The sequence below is a fragment of the Mytilus californianus genome, unplaced genomic scaffold (assembly GCF_021869535.1).
Source record: "Mytilus californianus isolate M0D057914Y unplaced genomic scaffold, xbMytCali1.0.p SCAF_10, whole genome shotgun sequence".
NCBI classification, from domain to species: Eukaryota; Metazoa; Mollusca; class Bivalvia; order Mytilida; family Mytilidae; genus Mytilus; species Mytilus californianus.
The window spans coordinates 28,270,100-28,291,073 of NW_026262582.1; the positions used below are offsets into that span (position 1 = coordinate 28,270,100).

At 33.0% G+C, this 20,974-nt stretch overlaps 1 protein-coding gene across 3 annotated transcripts in view; it reads left to right on the forward strand.

Moving 5' to 3' along the window:
- The first annotated feature begins 5,295 nt into the window (after positions 1–5,295).
- LOC127717874 (neurabin-1-like) overlaps positions 5,296–20,974 on the forward strand; it is a 68,072-nt gene continuing 52,393 nt past the window's right edge. For 2 of the 3 annotated variants that reach the window (XM_052223734.1, XM_052223732.1), the window contains exons 1-3: positions 5,300–5,343; positions 11,920–11,968; positions 16,099–18,631. In XM_052223734.1, coding sequence (XP_052079694.1) covers positions 16,374–18,631 — 2,258 coding nt within the window. In that variant the 5' untranslated portion in view covers positions 5,300–5,343; positions 11,920–11,968; positions 16,099–16,373. Of the gene's footprint in view, positions 5,344–11,919; positions 11,969–16,098; positions 18,632–20,974 lie in introns of all 3 variants that reach the window. The other variant, XM_052223731.1, reaches the window with a different exon arrangement.

Here is a 20,974-nt window from a genome sequence, read left to right on the forward strand (position 1 = left end):
AAATATAGTATATAATGTATATATGCATTTGTTTGTTTTAAACCAAAGATTGAATTGCAGATTGAATGAATACTTTATTTGCAAGAAGCATATACATGCTATGGCAAACGAAAAAATATATACAATATATGACAAACAAAAGACAGCAGAGAACAGTAGTTACAAAGTATACAATAATATTATGACAATATGTGATCTAATTTTCCAAGCTGCATTTAAATAACTGCATAGTTTTACTGTCAGAGATTTACAATGAGCTTGTAATAAATTGTCTAACTTGTGCCGATTTGGCCAAGAATAATAAAATTTAGGTAAAAATTCTAATCGCACAGATCTATATGCTGGACATGATAAAACAAAATGATATTCGTCCTCTAAAACATTCATATTGCAACATATACAAATTCTATTTTCTCTTTGAATATTTAGATAACGACCAACTTCAACATTTAATTTAAGTGTGCCGCTACGCAATTTAGTTAATATCGATACATTACAATGGAAATCTAGGTATTTTTCAATACCAAATACTAGTTTATATCGTTTATAAATACATAATTTGTTACACTCTTCTAAAGCTGTATTCCAGCTTTGTAAAAAATGATCTTTAATACGTGTTTTAACACAATCAAATGATAATATACTAGTATCTTGTGAAATCCATACATCATTAAATCCAAGGTTACATAACAAATTTTTGACGTTAGACGCCCAATTAATTTTACCATTATTTGCATCTTCGTACAAAAGTTTATAAACTTCATATGTGACTGTGTATTTAAACATCCCGCATTTCAAACATTTTTCTGTGTACTATAGTTGCTAACGCTTCAATAATTTCACAATGAGATAGTCCTGTAAAATTCATTTTTGAGTTATTCTAGTAGCTTTAGAATTATAGCATACATGCAGTGGTTACGTTTCAGACTGAACGTGTGTGTATATACGTCTCGCTTCTAGTGACTTAAAACATTAAAACAACACTTTACTATTTCATGCGTCCGAAGTGCCTTTAAAATTTAAAGTTTGCATCAAATTCCATTTACAAATGTTACACTAAATCAAAAATCTGCGTGCTTACACATCTTTGTATGTCTCGCTGCTAGTGACATACAATTATCATCAGTCACAGTGACACTCTATATAAACTAAACCAAAATATAAAGATTGTCTTCATTTTATATTTTATATACAATAGTCTTACCATTCTAAGCAGTCTTATTAAACTCGTCTGCCAAATGTCATTTCAGAACACTGAAGGTCTTATCAACATTTAGTCCTATATATGTATATAACCTAACGAGATAAACTTATACTGCGCCTGCTCCGAAGACTTCTATGATCACATCGTCAATGTAAATTTCAAAATAAGACAAATTTAAACTATAAACACAGGATCGTCCTGAACATGCATGAAATATTTGCCACTGAACGTTAAGTATAACCAACAATCAATCAACACTATAAACAGGCACAATATTAAACCGGTATATTTCTATCAAAGTACGATTGTTGTTTCCTTTATACTCATACTTTTATTTCCGTCATTTATGTATATTTATTGAAGAAAAAAAATAAGCATATTTGAAAAAAAAAGAATCTGTGAATGGTATTATATACTGTTTAAGGCTACAGGTTTTGCTTCTTTTCGTTAGTATCAATTTCAGTGTGTTCATATACAAGTTTCTAAAATCATTCTAAACGGTTCCGGGAGTTTCTCCACGCCTGTCACTCCCATGTATCCTGATTTGGTGAAAAGAAATCTGTGAACAAGGAAAAGGAGGGTACGCTCCTCAAAAGCCATGACTATTATCTAAAGGTCAAAATTTCGAAATGATTAAGAAACAAAGGTTCTTACTCCATCAAGCAAAGTTGACCTCGGATGGGTTGGCAATACCTTATGGTTCCTTTTAAACGTAATATATGTAGATCATAGATAGTTTCGTTTTGAGCTTACATGATGAACGTCAATCAGGAAAAGCGAGGTCGGCGCACTAAATTTTTAAAGCGTTATTTTCCTTTGTTATTAAGTGTATTTTGTGAGTTTTATTTTAAAAGCTATCGATATGAAAAGCCACGGAAAAGAAGAGCTACTGCTCATGAGTTTTATCCATATAAAAGTAAGGAGGTGTGGTATGATTGCCAATGAAACAACCCTCCACCAGAGACAAATGACGTAGAAGTTTACATCAAGTACTCCTTCAGACAAAATTAATCCTTGACGGTTTTTTGACTGTTTTGTTCTCTTCTCCTTTGGTCCTTTTCGGTTTAAAATGCGCTCAAACATTTACTAATTTGGCTTTTCAAACTTATTCTCGGGCAAACCAAATGATGGTTAATATAATTAAGGTGCAAGCTCTTGATTTTACAGCATTGCAGCTGGAAGACATATCGCACAAATTATGCACATTATTTAGACCTCGAAATGACCACAGTCATTATGAAAATAATGACATAAGACAACTAAACACCAGAGTTTCAGATGAAGTTGATGTAAGCAATTGAAGGCAACCGTACGGGCTTCAACAACGAGAAAAAACTACACCGTATAGTTGGCTTTGTTTGCTATTACTCCTAAATCATGCAAGCTTGTTGATAGAGTATAGCAGCAAATGTTAATTTCATTAAAGTCCGATTTTACTCGATCGAGATTTATAACTCACGGCTACAGCATTTGAGACGGGCATGTTAATTTTTGAACAATTTGCCAATCGTGGTGATTAAACTGGCCACCCGCTGATTGATACTGGGTCCATGCAGTAAATACCTCATCAATCGGGATAAAATCAGGTCTTTCAGAGTATGTTCCGTAAATTTGTTTATCGGGGCGTATAATAATATCTTATATAGGCCCGACAAAAAAATGAATGAGCTGAGTGGTAGATTTGATTTTGATCCGATTTGGACCTAATGGAATAGTTTTTAAGAAATCCTTTGAAACAACAATTCCAATTTAAACAAAATAAAATCTGATGCAATCTTTGTATACTTACGATCATTTTTTATTTTACTGGTACTCTATAGAGTCAGTTTTTTTTAAAGATGCAATATAATGGAACCATAAACAACTTTCATACTTTCATAAACAAAAGAGAGCAATGGTCACAAAATATAGAATAGAGAAACATTGCCTAAAAATTACAGGATAAAGGACCCCCCCCCCCCCAATTATTTTTTTACAGAAATGAAGGACCCCCCTTCCCCCTTCCCAAATAAAGGACCTCATGGATATATCATTTAAATGTAGTAAGTTATAGAAATAGTTTGATATTTTTCAAGGTCAGTAAAATTAGACTTGTGTAGGTTCTTGTGTATCATATTTTAAGAATTTCCCATTTCTTTCTTCATATTATCCAAGTAGAATGAAATATTGGATGCGTTTGCACAAAGTTAGAAAAACAAATGTGGACTTTAAACACTGAAAGTAAAATGTAAAACATGCAGGAGAGCCATGAGACCTTGTGCGTCTTACATATTCCTTTAATGACAAGAAAGACAGTTTGTCATATGGCTTTACTTTTTTTTCCAGTTCACTCATGCACAGATTATCTAGCCTACTTATTTGGTACGCATGACCATGACATTTTCATGATGTACGCGTGATACCTCGAGATTGAGCCATATCGTATGTGAATGGTCAATACATGTGTGCATAAAACTGTCTTACGAATCTCACAACAAAACAAAAACCTTTCATTTATAAACATGTTTTTATTGTTGTTGTTTTTATTATTTTTTGAGTGTTGCTGATTGTGTAACTGTTTTTCCCTCATTTCTTCAAGTTTATTTTTGAACCGATGCTGGTAATTTAATTGCTTCGAACACAATAAATTCGATGTATAAGTAAATTTTCCGTTATTTCGTTAATATACATATATATATATATATATATATATATATATATATATATCAATTTTGTAAGCACGAAATTATATGTCAGAATTTGCAATAGCAATACACACCTTCGGAATTTTGGATCCGCAATGCTCTTCAACTTCGTACTTTATTTGGCATTTTTAAAGGGGCATTAGCTGTCAAATTCTTGTTTACCGATTTGACTCAAATTCTCTTATTTGATTTATAACATACTAAAATGTATATACAAATTACAATAAGTCTGAAATAAACAATAAACAATGCATGGATCGACTCGATAATATATATCAACATTTCGTGTGTATTTTAGTCAGGACGCCATCTAATTAACCATCGGGATGGCCTCCGAAGACTGCCGAGGTTCACATAACCCGATATAAACATAAACATAAATATAAACAGATTGCGACCACGTGCAATTGAATTTTTCAAGGTCTGTTTGATTTCATGTTATGGGCTAAAAAAATAAGTTAATCATTGTTTGTACCTGTATAAAAAAGATTTTTTTGTGGATCGAATCAGTCAACGAAATGGTTCACCTTTGTTTCATTTTCAATGTTGACATTCTTTTCCTTTTAATGGCTGAACACGCCTAATACATGCATATCCATATCAGTTTGTATATCCGACTGTTACGAAGATTAATGACCTGAAACTATACTTTTCATTTCTCATTGTTAAATTTCCTTTCCGCTTGGTGATTGTGTTCTGTTAAATACTCTAAGCTTACTGTCAGTAACTGCAAGAATTCAATGACACAATATTATCTTTTATTGTTTAGTTAGTACCCGCATGTGTGAGGTTTTTTTTAAAAAATTTTTTAGTTGCCAGGTCGAGGGCCCGTTAATGCGGGTTTTGGGTGCCTATAATTATATGGGTTTTGAGACGATTATTGTTTTAAAAAAAAACGATATGCTTTATCTTAAACCTATCACTTGTTCTAAAACGAATAATTTGTTTCTGAAGAAAGTGTAAAATAGTTTGTTTTCTTTTTTTTTGAGAATTTAGGGGGAAATAATAAAAATACACAAAAACATTGAGTTTACTTGAAAACAAATCTTGAGCAGTTTTGCTGAATGAAATTAATATTTAAAAAAAAAAAGCCCCAAAGTACATTCCCCCACCCCTCCAAAAAATAAGCAATAGTCGGTGCTTTATAAAACACAAATACAAACAACAGTAAACAGAGAAATCATGAAATAGACATCAATTTTTACGATTAAACTTGAGACTATATTTATACACTGTGTTATAGTAGTCTCAGCTTAAAGGCTAAAATTACCGTAAGGATATTCAATATCTTGCTTCGAACGGAAGTAAAAAAAATGTTGACTTTTAATTTGGACACACCTGAAAAAAAACATAAATATCAAACACACCTCCATTGGAAATTTTTTGACATCCGGGGTTTTGTTAGACTGAGGTCATAGGTCACAAAACAAAATGGCGCTGCCGAAGCGAAGAAAGGTTTGTTTTTTAACAAAATATTATTCTCATGGCCTTATAATGCAGTGATAACACTACACATTTTAAATTAACAATGAATTTTCTCCTTGAAAATGCAAAATTTTAAATTTAAATGACATAGACTTTTGGGAAATTATTATTTGACCCTTTGGTGACAAATCGGTAGCTGTGACACCGGGTAGTAATCTGATGAGATAATCCTTATTGGGTGTGTTCAGAGGGAAATAAAGTGATCAGATGAGCATGTAACAGATAAATTATCAATCTTCTGTTAAATTTATTGACCATTTTGTCACAATATGTAACACAAAAAATGTAAATAGTAAGTTAACCAAAAAACCGGAAGTAAATGACAATACAACCTGTACAGAAGCTTGTTTGACAAGTGCTTCCCAATTGAGATGAGCAAGTAGGTTCTAAGGAGGAATTTCCTAATTGGTAAAAATTTAATGAAGGGTTTGCTTTGAAGGAGGTCATATTTAGTGCTGGTGTTTTTATTTAAAATCAGGCTAATAATTTTATTTTTGCTTAAAAATTCGTAGTTTTCTAACTAAAATTGTCATGATTGTAATTCTATTTTATCACTTTTACTTTTCAAAGGCAGTTCTAAACAGAGGCTGATTTAGAGGGACCCTTATGGAGCTTTTTGTATGATTAATGCATATAATGTTTACATGTTCCACTAACTTAAATGTCCTAGTTCCCCCTCCTCCTCTTTTTTTATCTAAATCTGTAACTGTTTTCCCAATATGGCTGCCCCCCCCCCCCCCCCCCCCCCCCCCCCCCGGTCTCACTAATTAGCGACAAGAAGCGACAAGAAAACATTTTTTTTACTAAGATTACTTATTCCAAATAAATATTAAAAAATATGCATTTGATTTTTTTTTTTAATATACATTTGATATATGGGCAGGAATAAATTGATAATTTTTTTTTATTATATTGATAGATGAAGAAATTAAACAATTGTGAGGAAGAAAGGGATTGTGTAGTTTTTTTTATTATATTGATAGATGAAGAAATTAAATATTTGTGAGGAAGAAAGGGATTGTGTAGTCCTAGATACGCTTTGTTATATTGTAAGCTTGTTTACATTCATATCTTACACAAACGTTATACACTATGTACATGGTGGTTTGCCAATTTTTGAAGATGCTTTATTTGTAGAACTCTCAGCCATGCTTTGCCATCTTTATTATTTAAGCGTGTTTAATTTACTTTATACAAAACATTAAAGTTGAATGGCTTCAGTCAGCTTATTAGAGCAAAGGAAATGCACACGCAAAAACATGAAATATTATTTCCTTTCTAACAGTACAATTCATTGTTCTTGATAGGAACATGGAAGTAATATTGAAAGGAATAACAACGTCGTCACTTCAAAGGTTTCATCTGCGTTACCGCCCATCTTTCGATAACTTGTTAATTGATTTAATATCTGGCATGGAAGTTGATTCTCCGCATGTGATCGATCAAATCACTGACACTTTTCGGTCATTTTCGTGTTCACGGAAAACTACGAACAGACAAGTTTTTGTCGTATATACGTGCGAAGTAACCCGAATAGTCCATTCGTTACATTCCGTTGATGTACGCTGCCGAATAGAGTCATTCGTTCAATTTTTATTTTAGTCCAATTTTCTTATTTCTGGTTAATTCGATCTTAATAGTTCCGACAGCTATCACATATGAAATTGGAGAACAAGGCTGGGTCATTTTCAATTTTAATATTTACAGACAGTTAAAATGCCATTTCCGTAAGTTAAGAAGATGATTGTACAAAAAATACGTTTGGACTCCCTTTTATTAAATACGAATAAGTCTAAGTCTTTCGTGTATTAGTCAATTAAAATATCACAATTCTAAACGGTTCTATCCTTTAATTTATAGTTCTTGATACATAAAATAATTCGTGTAAAAATGAATTTGCCGTAAGGCAGATAGCGTCAAGCTCATTTTGTCGGTTTGTTTTAATTTTTGCTGTAGCTTGTTATATTAATACAAGTATTCCACAATAAATACTTCTTAAAAAATATATGTTTACGAACATATTATCCCTATTTTAGCTGTCCAGTTTCAATAATGTAATCAAGGACATTTATGACATATACATAAATTTAGAATACTTCTCGATAAACTTTGCACATTTCAACAGTAAAAAAATCTATGTCTAGATTTGTCTACATTATTTTGTTAAACATCATGCGAAACCTGATCGATTCATCGGTATTTAACTGTTTTACTCGGGATCCGCTTTTAACCAGAAAATACTTTTAGAACAGTTTAAAACAAACGGTAAAAAGCAAAAATATGCTAAATTAAATACAATTTTCCATGCAAAACTGTTGTAGGTTGAACAATTCTCGTCCGTTTTTCAAGTTTTTTTACATCATACGACTTCTTTCTGAAGGTAGAGGTTTAATATGATACAGCGCCACCGTCTTATTAATAAACCTCGGATTTCACACAGGTGCTTTATAATTACCAGACTCGATAAAATCACGTGACTGATAAGAAATTCCAGATGCCATTTTACAACCGCGGTATCACAGATAGTAACCAAAGGGGTCTTGCCGCTGAGACTATAATTGGATAAAATCATATGATTTAGTACAGAGCTCTGCAGGCTGTTAATACATGCTAATTAGTCGTTGTTATTCCTTTTAAATATTACTTCCATGATAGGAACAACATTAGATGTGGCTTCACCCTAGGTAATAACAGTACACACAATGTGAAACATCAAATGAGATTAACGAGGCGCGTGTCCCTTGTTTTATTGCTACAATAACATCCAATTAACACCTTCAACTTTGTACACGCGTCAGACTATACAATTACACTCGCCAGAATATACAATCATTGTAAATAGTTGAAAACTCAAGATTGTCATTAATTTCCTTTAATCTTCAATCAACATTAAACTATTCATAAAGTTAACATGATAAATATCGTTAAATGAGGCAATACACAAAATAAAATGATGAAAAATATTTAATATGTTTTCCTCTTGTTTGATTTCAGTTCTTTGTATTTCACAATTTGTGTCTGTATTTTCTGGACAATGATGCACAAATAATGCATTTTGCAAGTTCATTATATAGTGCTATTGTTCTAAAACACAAGTAAAATTAATATCATAATACGACAGGGTAAACGTAATACTTGCTGTTATACATAATAAATAATAAAATATCACAAATAAATGTAGCAATTAGATCTATGTTTCAAATTTGTTTTCTATCTATTTATTGATAGAATATTAACTTTCTTGTCGCTAAAATTGTTTTCTTTTGCAGATTTTTTTAATATTTATTTGGAATAAGTAATTTTAATTAAAAAAAAAAAAGTTTTCTTGTCGCTAATTAGTCTTCTTGTCGCTAAAATTCTTCTTCTTGACGCTTCGTGTCGCTAAAATTCTTCTTGTCGCTAATTAGTGAGGCCGGCTATCCCCCCCCCACCACCCCAATTCTGTTGGTAACAAAACAACTGGTTGAGTGCAGACCGGAAAGTGGAATTAACTCTTCAAATATTGGCTATCACTTATATCAGGTTCAGTAAATCTACTCTTCAAGACAAATAGAATCATTGGGCTGCTAAGCATGCTAAGGCACTATTTAGGTATAAAAATCATAATAATATTAAATTATATCCTTTGACATTTAAATATTTGAAAGCACAGTCTTAAACATTGCAGGCATGTAGCATAGTTGAATATTTTGCTATTTCTGGGTACAAAATTTCAGATTTCAAGCTTTCTTAGATTGTTACTGTAAGAGGGATTGTTTTTATGTCCCTGCTGGGGCAGTTGGGGCATAAGGTGTTACCCCTGACCATCCGTACATACCTCCCAAACTTTAGTTTGCCTCAACCAAATGTAATGAAACTTATACACAATTAAATTTCGAATTTGGGTGGCGTCACTTTTACAGTTAAATGTATCTAGTTATGTCCCATTTATAATGTTATATGCAAGTGGGGGTATCATCTTCTTCCCATGGACACATTCTCCAGGGTTCTCACTAAGGCTAGTCCATGAGTCCTGGACTCGTGAAAATATGTCTGGACTCATCATTTTCAAAACTGGTGAAACCAAAGATGCATCAAGATTGTAAAATGTTGTATCAACTGAGCACGTATATCATTGTTTTAATGTTTGAAAACAATATATATTTAATGTCATTTCTTTGCTCTATTTTGTCATGGAGACTGAAAAAGTAAATAATATAGCAATGAAATTTAATCTTCACACTGTCATGACTGTTGTACTCTCCATGGCCAAAAGTTATGAGTCCTGGTTCACCTTAAAAAATCCTTAGTCAGAACCCTGATTCTCTATTTATTTCACATTTAAAATTTCAAAAAATATTGCATAATTATATTTTGAAAAGCTTCTTATTATGTCTGTAAAGTTTTAGATTGCAATTTGAAATAAGTGGGAAAATGAAATTTCATTTTTAGCTCACCTTGCTGATTACAGATAACTTTCGATTACTTGAAAAAATGTATATATGCAGTTCTTTTTTTTTCATCACAGCCCGTAAATTTTTGTCTTGCCTGCGACATGCAAGACATAGATATTACTATCTGGCAGTGACGGCTTAAACTATTTGTATAAAGCTTTACATTTCAGTAGGTAAAAAACCTGGATGCTTCATACCTTATGTTACCAGGTTTCCGTCAATCATATGTAAATTGTCCTTGACCTCATTTTCATGGTTCAGCAACTGTTTGAAATTTTTTTTAGTTTTTTTGTCATGTGCATTTCTCACTTATTATGAGTAATAGGATAACTTTATTTGGTATATGGGTTCCTTGCAATGTCTAGATGTCCGTCAGACAGAGTTTACCTGACCTCGACCTCATTTAATGGATCAGTGATCAAGGTGAAAATTAAAAGAATAGGTCCGTTTATCAAATACTATATTAAAGCAGTAGGTCAACTTTATTTGGTGTATGGAATGATTGTAATGGGTACATTGTACATGTCAGTCTGGCAGGTTTCATCAGACTTTGACCTCATTTTCATGGTTCATTGGTCAATGTTAAGGTTTTGTGCTTTTATTTTTCAAGTACTATGAGCAATAGGTCAACTATATTTGGTTAGGTGTACATGTCTGTCTGGCAGGTATCATCTGACCTTGACCTCATAGTTATGCTTCATTGGTCAACTATATTTAGTGTATATGTCCGTCTGGCACAATTTATCTGACCTTGACCTCATTGTCATAGATTTTTGTCGAGCCTGTGACGACAAAAGTCGCAAAAGCGAGACATAGCGATCCTACATTTTGTCATCAGCGTCGTCCACAAATATTCACTCTGTGTTAAAGTTTTTGAAATTTTAATAACTTTCTTAAACTATCCTGGATTTCTACCAAACTTGGACAGAAGCTTGTTTATGATCATAAGATAGTATCCAGAAGGAAATTTTGTAAAAAATTATTTCCTGTTTTTCCGTATTTTACTTATAAATGGACTTAGTTTTTCTTCCAGTTAATTACATTACATACAGTCTGCAGTTAAAGTTTCTAAAACATTTATTAGATTCATAAACCATCCTTGATTTTTACCAAACTTGGACAGAAGCTTCTTACAATCAAAAGATAGTATCTAGAGGAAAATGTAAAGATTATCTTCTTTATCATTTGTTCATTCAATAAATTTATGTTTCAACTCTTTTATAAATCTGTAGATTTGATTGCATACTGTATTCATTTTTTACAAGCATAACTTTTTTCATACATTTCAAACGTTTTATTTCATTAACTGTAAATCTATTATGTGCATTCCCCTATCACACTGAAGACATAGACAACAGCAAAAGTAGGCGAGACACTGTGTTCCGCGGAACCCTTACAAATTTTTTAAAAAGTTAAGTTTCTGTAATGCTTTTAGTAAAACCTTTATCTTTAAGACTTTCAACATAAAATCAATGGTCAGTAAAACAGGCGAGACATTTCAGCATGTGCACTACTCTCGTTAAATATAAATGTTATAATTTTGGTATTATATTATGGATTTGTACATTACAATACAATTCAAATATAATTAAACTTAACAGGACTGTATTTTCAATACTTTTATCATACACTCTATATTTTATGAAAACTTTCAAGTAAACTGTTGTATATTTTCCATCTGAGAAAAAATGCATTATGATAACTGAATAAGTATTTCTGGGTACCAGACTACCAGTACCTGATGTCCTGAGTATTCTGAATTCTGGTTTCAACTTTACTTGGACTATTAAAATGACGCTTCTTGCACAAATGTACAAAACTTATGTATTAGACTGCAGAGAATTTTAACAAAATGACCTTATATTGTATGTGTTACTGCCCATAAACACATATGCTTGACTAGGATTGTCAGTTTTCGTTTTTCCAGCCAAAGTACACAGTGGTCCTTTCCATGCACTCTGACTTCTTCCACCAATAAAAACTGACCACCATGAAATACACCAATCATTCAATCAATCATAAACACATGTGTATGGATATGGTTAACTACATGTAATTCAAATGTACAGATTATTCAAATTCTAAGTTTAAATTCTGTATTTTTTCTTTCCAGATGTAAGCTCTGGCTATAAGAAAGACAGTACAGGTTTATCCACTTTATGGTAAATATACATGTACATTGAACATATGTTATTATATTGTAACAAAGTAGCTACATGTATATATATATACATGTATATATGACCAGAACTGTGAAGTACAAATGTAGCAGACTCTTCAGTTGTCTATTAGCTTTTAAGGAAACACTGTGTTTATACATGTACAGTGAGTTCTACATACTAACAAATGAGCTGCATCGTATAGAAATGGACCTTGTGCAAATAAATATCAATACATCTGTTATCCTATTTTGGGTTAAAAAAATCTCTATGCAAAGTGTGTAACTGTTTGAAAATTGATTTGTTATAAGAAACTCTACAATACAAACCCAAATTAATCTTTTATTTCATATTTGAATGTTCCAAAATCAATCAAAGTCTTATACTGTTACATGTATATGTGCACTTGCATAAGGTCGATTTCTATCCGACGCAACTCAAATGTTGCATAATCCTGTTATTTGCATACAATGTACAATGTAAGAATTCAAAAAACAAAACCAGTTAATATCTATATCTCTTCTATTTAATTTGTTTTATCTTGATTGCATACATGCATATATATATATATATATATATAGGTCAACACAACTGTTATTACTGATTACATAAAGATATTTGAAAATTTTTAAAATAACATATATGTAATGTTTTTATACGACCGCAAAAATTAAAAATTTTTTGGTCGTATATTGGTATGACGTTGGCGTCGTCGTCGTCGTCGTTGTCGTCGTCGTCGTCGTCCTGCGTCGTCCGAAGACACATTGGTTTTCGCACTCTAACTTTAGTTTAAGTGAATGGATCTCCATGAAATTTCACCATAAGGTTCAATACCACAAAAGGAAGGTTGGGATTGATTTTGGGGGTTATGGTACCAACAGTTAAGGAATTAGGGGCCAAAAAGGGGCCAAAAATAAGCATTTTTGTAACTTTCAGACAATAACTTGTGTGTAAGTGTATGGATCTCTCTGACATTGTACCACAAGGTTCCATATCACAAAGGGAAGGCTGTAATTGATTTTGGGGGTAATTGCCTCAAAATTTTAGGAATTAGGGGCCAAAAAAGGGGCAAAAAACAAGCATTTTTCTAGTTTCATGACAATAACTTGTGTGTAAGTGTTTGGATATTTCTGAAATTGTACTACAAAGTTCCATATCACAAAGGGAAAGCTGGAATTGAGTTTGGGGGTAATTGCCCAAAACGTTTAGGAATTGGGGGCCAAAAAGGGGCCAAAAATAAGCATTTTTCTAGTTTCCAGACAATAACTTGTGTTCAAGTGTATGGATCTCTCTGAAATTGTACTGCAAGGTACCATACCACAAAGGGAAGGCTGGGATTGAGTTTGGGGGTGATGAATCATAAGGGGGTTCAAAAAATTTGGGGGGGGGGATTTTTTTTTTTTTTTTTTTTCTTTTTTTTTTTCTTTTAAAATTTTCCATTTTAAGTTGGTTATTTCTGATTTATATTTAAAAGCAAATAATAATGATATGGTAGGAGATACACACCAAACAGGATGTGTAAATTATTATATAATAAGTATTGTGCAATAGCAAGAAATTTTCAATTGCACAGTATTGCACAATAGCAAGAAATCTTCAATTGCACAGTATTGCGCAATAGCAAGAAATCTTCAATTTAACAGTATTGCGCAATAGCAAGAAATATCCAATAGCACAATATTGCGCAATAGCAAGAAATTGTCAATTGTACAGTATTGCGCAATAGCAAGAAATATTCAATTGCACAGTATTGTGCAAAAGAAGATACTTCCTATAAATTGCTTATTTCTTGATCAATTTCAATGGGGTTTTATTCTTGAGTTCTTGGGGTTCTTTAATATGCTGAATCTAACCGTGTATTAAGTTTTTGGATTTTGGGCCCTGTTTTTAAATTGGTCCACATTGAGGTCCAAAGGGTCCAAAATTAAACTTTGTTTGATTTCATCAAAAATTGAATTATTGGGGTTCTTTGATATGCCGAATCTAACCGTGTAATTAGATTTTTAATTTGGGGTCCCGTTTTTTAAATTTGTCTACATTAAGGTCCAAAGGGTCCAAAATTAAACTTAGTTTAATTTTAACAAAAATTGAATTCTTAGGGTTCTTTGATATGCTGAATCTAAACATGTGTTTAGATTTTTGATTATGGGCCCAGTTTTCAAGTTGGTCCAAGTTGGGGTCCAAAATTAAACTTTGTTTGATTTCAACAAAAATTGAATATATGGGGTTCTTTGATATGCTGAATCTAAACATGTATTTAGATTTTAGATTTTTGGCCCAGTTTTCAAGTTGGTCCAAATTGGGGTCCAAAATTAAAGTTTGTTTGATTTCAACAAAAATTGAATATTTGGGGTTCTTTGATATGCTGAATCTTACCATGTATTTAGATTTTTTATTTGTGGGCCCGCTATCAAATTGGTTCATATTGAGGTCAAAAGGGTCCAAAATTAAACTTTGTTTGATTTCATCAAAAATTGAATTATTGGGGTTCTTTGATATGCCAAATCTAACCGTGTATTTAGATTTTTAATTTTGGGTCCTGTTTTTTAAATTGGTCTACATTAAGGTCCAAAGGGTCCAAAATTAAACTTAGTTTGATTTTAACAAAAATTGAATTTTTGGGGTTCTTTGATATGCTGAATCTAAACATGTGTTTAGATTTTTGATTATGGGACCAGTTTTCAAGTTGGTCCAAGTTGGGGTCCAAAATTAAACTTTGTTTGATTTCAACAAAAATTGAATATATGGGGTTCTTTGATATGCTGAATCTAAACATGTATTTAGATTTTAGATTTTTGGCCTAGTTTTCAAGATGGTCCAAATTGGGGTCCAAAATTAAACTTTGTTTGATTTCAACAAAAATTGAATATATGGGGTTCTTTGATATGCTAAATCTTACCATGTATTTAGATTTTTTATTTGTGGGCCTGCTTTCAAATTGGTTCATATTGAGGTCAAAAGGGTCCAAAATTAAACTTTGTTTGATTTCATCAAAAATTGAATTATTGGGGTTCTTTGATATGCCAAATCTAACTGTGTTTTTAGATTTTTATTTTAGGGTCCCGTTTTTTAAATTTGTCTACATTAAGGTCCAAAGGGTCCAAAATTAAACTTGGTTTGATTTTAACAAAAATTGAATTCTTCGGGTACTTTGATATGCTGAATCTAAACATGTGTTTAGATTTTTGATTATGGGACCAGTTTTCAAGTTTGTCCAAGTTGGGGTCCAAAATTAAACTTTGTTTGATTTCAACAAAAATTGAATATATGGGGTTCTTTGATATGCTGAATCTAACCATGTATTTTGATTTTGGACATTGGACCATAATAGGTAAATTAAAAAAATTGAAGTTCTTAGACCACATTCTTTCTGTGTCAGAAACCTATGCTGTGTCAAATATTTAATCACAATCCAAATTCAGAGCTGTATCAAGCTTGAATGTTGTGTCCATACTTGCCCCAACTGTTCAGGGTTCGACCTCTGCGGTCGTATCAAGCTGCGCCCAGCGAAGCATTTTATTATAATAATAATTTTATGTTTGCTGTATTTTCCAACTCAACTGATAAGTAATAAGAAAGTAAGAACATTTCAAAAAGTTATTTTTTTCAAAAGAATTTTGTTTTTATAACAATATTATGTACTTTATTTATTTGTTTGTATCGTGTGTACTTAAACTGTTCACCGAATTGCCTTTAAGAGCCTTTAAAATTAGAAAAAAGGCAATCAATTCTTATGATTTATGTAATTATATAACAAAATGCATACAGATCTATATTAAAACATTGCAGTTAGGGCATTTTTTAGAATTTGAATTGAATGGCCAATGGGGGGTCGAAAGGTACTTTTATTAAAATTTGATGGGTGGTGGTTATTTTAAACAGATAGCCTTAATAACAATTATATGAAATGATCAATTAAAATTTTATGCATGGCAGGGTTAAAAAAGAGTGCATTCCAACCCTTTACAAAGGGCAAGAATATTATTTCTGTCATTTCCATAAAAATGTATCACTAATAATTTTCTCTTGACACTCTCAATTAGAGAAATCCACTGTATACAAAACATACTATACATTTGATATTTGAAATACCCTGAAGTAATTATAAGATTTTAAAATTATTTTCATTTTAGATGGATTCATACAGGAATGGTTAGTTTTACACGTGGGCAGTTCGAATGTATTTGAGAACACATACTAACTTCATTGTTACAAGTTTCATTGATATTATACCACAAGACCTTTATATATAAAAACTTGTATTTGGATTAAACTGGAAAATATATATTTGATAATTGAAGCTTAAGAATACATAATTTATCAAGGATATATTAGAAGTTAAAAAGGGTCAACTGATTCCTCATGGAGAGATAAATAAAAATATATATATATATAAAAGTTAATCAAGATGGGAACTGTTGCTGACCCAAGAAAGGATGTCCTTACAGCAAGTAGGTTTCGTAGCGGAAGCTTGCAGAGACAAAAATCTTCAGAGGAAATGCCTCCATCACTGAAACCTAGACACAGAGAAAGCAGGAATGATTCACCTCCAAATCATAGACAACCTGCTGAGAACACGACGAGCAAGTCAAATTCACACCTTGGGTTATTTGGGTCAAATGTTAGTAAAATGAAAGAACTGTTCCAAGTGAATATGCCACATGATAAACAAGAATTACATCATCGAGCACAAGAAGTAGAAAAATCTCCAGAATCAAAACGTAAGAAGACTGAACCTGTTACGAGGACCAAAAATGCTCCAGTTCCTCAATCTGATCATGGTCTCTTAGATGCTACAAATCATGTTCAAAGGTTTTTACATACAAGAGCATTATTTGCAAGACTTGAGGGAACTCCCAATCAACCTCACTCAACTGACCAAACTCATTTATCACAAAAAGGGGAGGCAACTCCGTCACCTGTTTTATCCCCAAACACAAGTACACCTACGAGTCCGACAGCAGGTAAACATTCAGATGATCACTTTACTCATCGGTACAATGTTGAATCAACACGAAATAAACATGAGGGAAGTAACGATATGTCACATGTGCCAAAAGGGACCACTTCTGAACAAAGACCTTCAAGTCTTAACATTGGTGCCAGAACAAATGTAAATTCTTCTTACAGTGGATTGTTATGGAAAAGGAGACAAAATGACAGTAGATCAGGTAGTAATTCATCATCTGGAAATAAAAAGGACACGGAGGAAAACATGGATGTTGATGAAGCTACAGGTGACATTCAATCAGAAAATAACAAATATGACCTTAGTGTGACATCAGGTTATAGGTCAAGGTCAGCTGATAGCAACAAAAGAGCATTTCAATGTGACAGAATACGTTCAGTGTCAAGTGACAAAGGTCAGAGTGTACCTCATTCTCAGACTGCTAAATCATCTCACTCTTCCACAACAGAAGACACTTCTGGAGTAGTAATGCGTCGCCACAGGGATAATGAAACTGGAGGCCGTCTGACAAAACAGGAAATTCAGGCAGCTTTGGTCAAGGCAGATAATTATTTGTCTCATGTAAATGTTGGATCTGACTTTCAGTCAAAAAGGCGATCATGGGAAATAAGGGAACAAATGTCAGAGTCTACTGATTCTCGACATAGTGGACTTTCACAGTTAAGTCAACGTAATCGCTCACATTCGGCTGACACCCTGGACAATGATGAATCTGTTGAACCAAGCAAGAGTCGAACTTATTATAGTGATAAATATAGGATCAGAGCCGGGAGAAGGAGTTATGACTATGATTCAGAAACTACATCCTCTAATACTGTTGACAAAAAATCGGAACAGATCATTAGTTCTAAAGTAAGAGATGTAAGTTCAAAACCACAGACTATTGAAAAGCCAGAAGTGCCTGTGTCTAAATCAAATGTGCCATTAAAACCCCCTGTTCCTTCAAAACCATCAACACCGACACGTCCAATATCACGACCGGTTCCATCTCCAAGGAGACCGACACCAGCTATTCCACAAAATGATCATGATGAACAGTCTAACAGAAATGAAGTTGAAGAAAACTTTAGTAAAAGTACTGATTCTCAGTTAAATTCTGGTGTACCCACGGTATCAGTTATAGAATCGAAGTTTGAACCTCCTGTGTTTTCAACTCCGGACAGTGAATCAGTCATTCAAAAGCCAACCACACCTAGTAGTGTTCAGATTGAAGTGGTAAGTTCACATCTGACCGAGGACCTTAGACCAGACACACCACAATCAACATCTAGCATGACATCATCACCAAGAGACAGTCCTCCTCCACCGCCATTATCACCACCACCCCCGCTACCGCAAAACTCACAGCCAAATGCTGAAACTGACAAGGACTATGTGTCTGCAGTGATGGCCTCTGCTCATAATGTTTCAGAAGACAGACCACCACCTCCGCCCTATCCAGAAGAGGATCGAGAGCCTCCTCCACCATATTGTGTAGCAGGCCACCAACGAGTGGATGAACCTCCATCCCCTGCTCCTCAGCCTGGTGTGGAAGAGATTACCCACCGTTCATTTGACAGCATAACATATGGGGTACAGATGAGAACAAAATTTGGTGCTGACATTTCACCATCCACCGAGGACTGTGATCCAGTCCCCCCGTCACCAACAGTCCAATTAGTTAACCAGATGTCAGCAGAACAGCAGGCCTCAGTACGGTAAGTTTCATAATGTCAGAATGTAATACTTAATTACCGCTGCATTTACTGTATTGTGGATTCATTTAGTTTTTTGGGTGGATGGAGGAAAAAATTGTAATTTTTGTGGATATATATATTTGATTTCATAGTTTTGCCAAATTTTGCTTGTAAGCATATATAGAAAATGTTTACCATGTCTACATGTATATCTAAATAAGTTATTTACATATGAATCCAGAGTAAGTTACTGGTACATTTTATGACTGTGATAACCAATTATTGCCAAAAATGTAGTACAGACAGACATTGTAATTATTGAGTTCAGAATTGCTATGGATTGTCATTTTTCAATGTGATTGTGAATTCTGATGATATTGTGCGTGACTTGGTCCAAGGACACAGTTATCGTCCTATGGTTTTCGTTGTCTACGAATATAGTCCCTAGTGTGAACAGTGTATAACTTGCATTTTTTTTTGATACACTTTCCCAATTTATTTCTTGATATTTTATGCATGAAATATTAAGTAAGGGGATGAAATTACATGTTAAAAAAAATTTGGGTGCTGAATCTTTATGTTAAGTAGTGATTTGGTCCATTTAAAAAAGGTCAAAAATTAGAATGTCTGAAGCTGTCAAACTGAATTTTAGCCCCCCTTAACACAGAATTGTCAATATTTTGAGTTAGAGCTGGTAGAAGTTTCTATAATTTTGATATTATTTGTATCAATAGTAGTACACTACACTGTAAAAATCTTTTTGAGATAGAGCAGGTGCGATTTTTTTAATTTGAATTTATTGTCTGAAAGAAATGCACTACGAAATAACTGTGTTCTCGGGCCACTTACTCCCTGTTTTCAATACAATGCAAAATTTCCAAAACCATCGACCTCTAATATACAGTCGAACCTCGTTGTGTCGAAGTCGAAGGGACCGGACCCAAGTATTCGACACATTTGAGGTTCGACTCATCCGAGGTCGAGTGTGTCGTCATAAATTTGGAATGCATGAAATACGATATGATTTGTGTGCCTTTTTTTCGATATCACACTTTATGATTGTGTATTCAATCTCCATTTTTGGTTCTTCATGATAATTAAACACACAAGTACAGATACAAATCATGCACAAATGAAGGTCTCTGATGAGCCAGAGGTCGTCTGCTTTACATTAAATTATAGTGAATTGATCATAATTGTCCTAATCCTTTTATTTATTGTAATTAATGAGTTTTAAATCTAAAGATTCATTTAATCTCGGCTTGGGTCATTTAAATTCGTTTTGTTTTTATCTGATGTGAAAAATGTTCAACACACTAACATTCCGCTTGAACGATCAACCAAAGGTGTTAATTACCGGTCACCATAAACATGTCATTTTAACTGTTATACAAACAAGTATGTTTACTCAGCTTTAATCTCTTTGGAAAATGATTAAGTTACATAAGAAATACATCCGATTTGAATTTTTATCATTAGGTCTGCGTCTTTTGAAAATTCTTACTTTCGAACTTCGAGTCATCGGGGTCAATTTACATGAATTTTACATCGACGGGACTATAAAATTTACTCGACTTAACCGAGTACTCGAATCAACCGAGTTTCGAATCATCAGAGGTAATTATGCATTGATCAAACGGGAATTTTACGGGGACTGAGAAATTACTTCGACTCATCCGAACTTTCGACACAACCGAGTTCGACACAACGAGGTACAACTGTATGTACCATTTGAAAAAGATTCTGATAAACCTGTAGACAAAGAGATATTTCATGAGTGAATTGCTAGTTAGAGAACACATTTAGATTAGAAATATAAAATATTCTCCTGATATTAGGCACTAATACAGCACTCAGCCAGATGGTTTCTAATCTTCAGTATACATGATATAGTTTGAACCACATGTGGGTTGAATTGTAGCCTTTGAGAAACAGTTAATTAAAAAAAAAATACAATGCTTTGATGGGTACAAATGTACATGTTGTAGCTAATTAAATTCATTACCACGGGACATACATGTAATTGGGAGATTTTTTGGTAACTGCATCATTGTTGTCATATTCAATCATGGGAGTTTTGAAAAAGGAAGACTGTCAATTACTGTAAAATTTATGGGAGAAACTTTATTCTGCCTCTAGATCTGTATGCTTATAAATTATATTTTTTCTCCACTTTGGACAGTTAAAATTTAGATTTAACCCCAAAATCCGGCATGTTGAAAAGTCTAAAATTTTACCAGCTTTATCATGTTCATAGATCTAGAGGAGAATTAAATTATAATTTTTTTCACTCAAAAAAAGTACATGTGTAATATCTACATTTACATGTATATGAACATTAGACTCTAGTCTAATATTTCACCT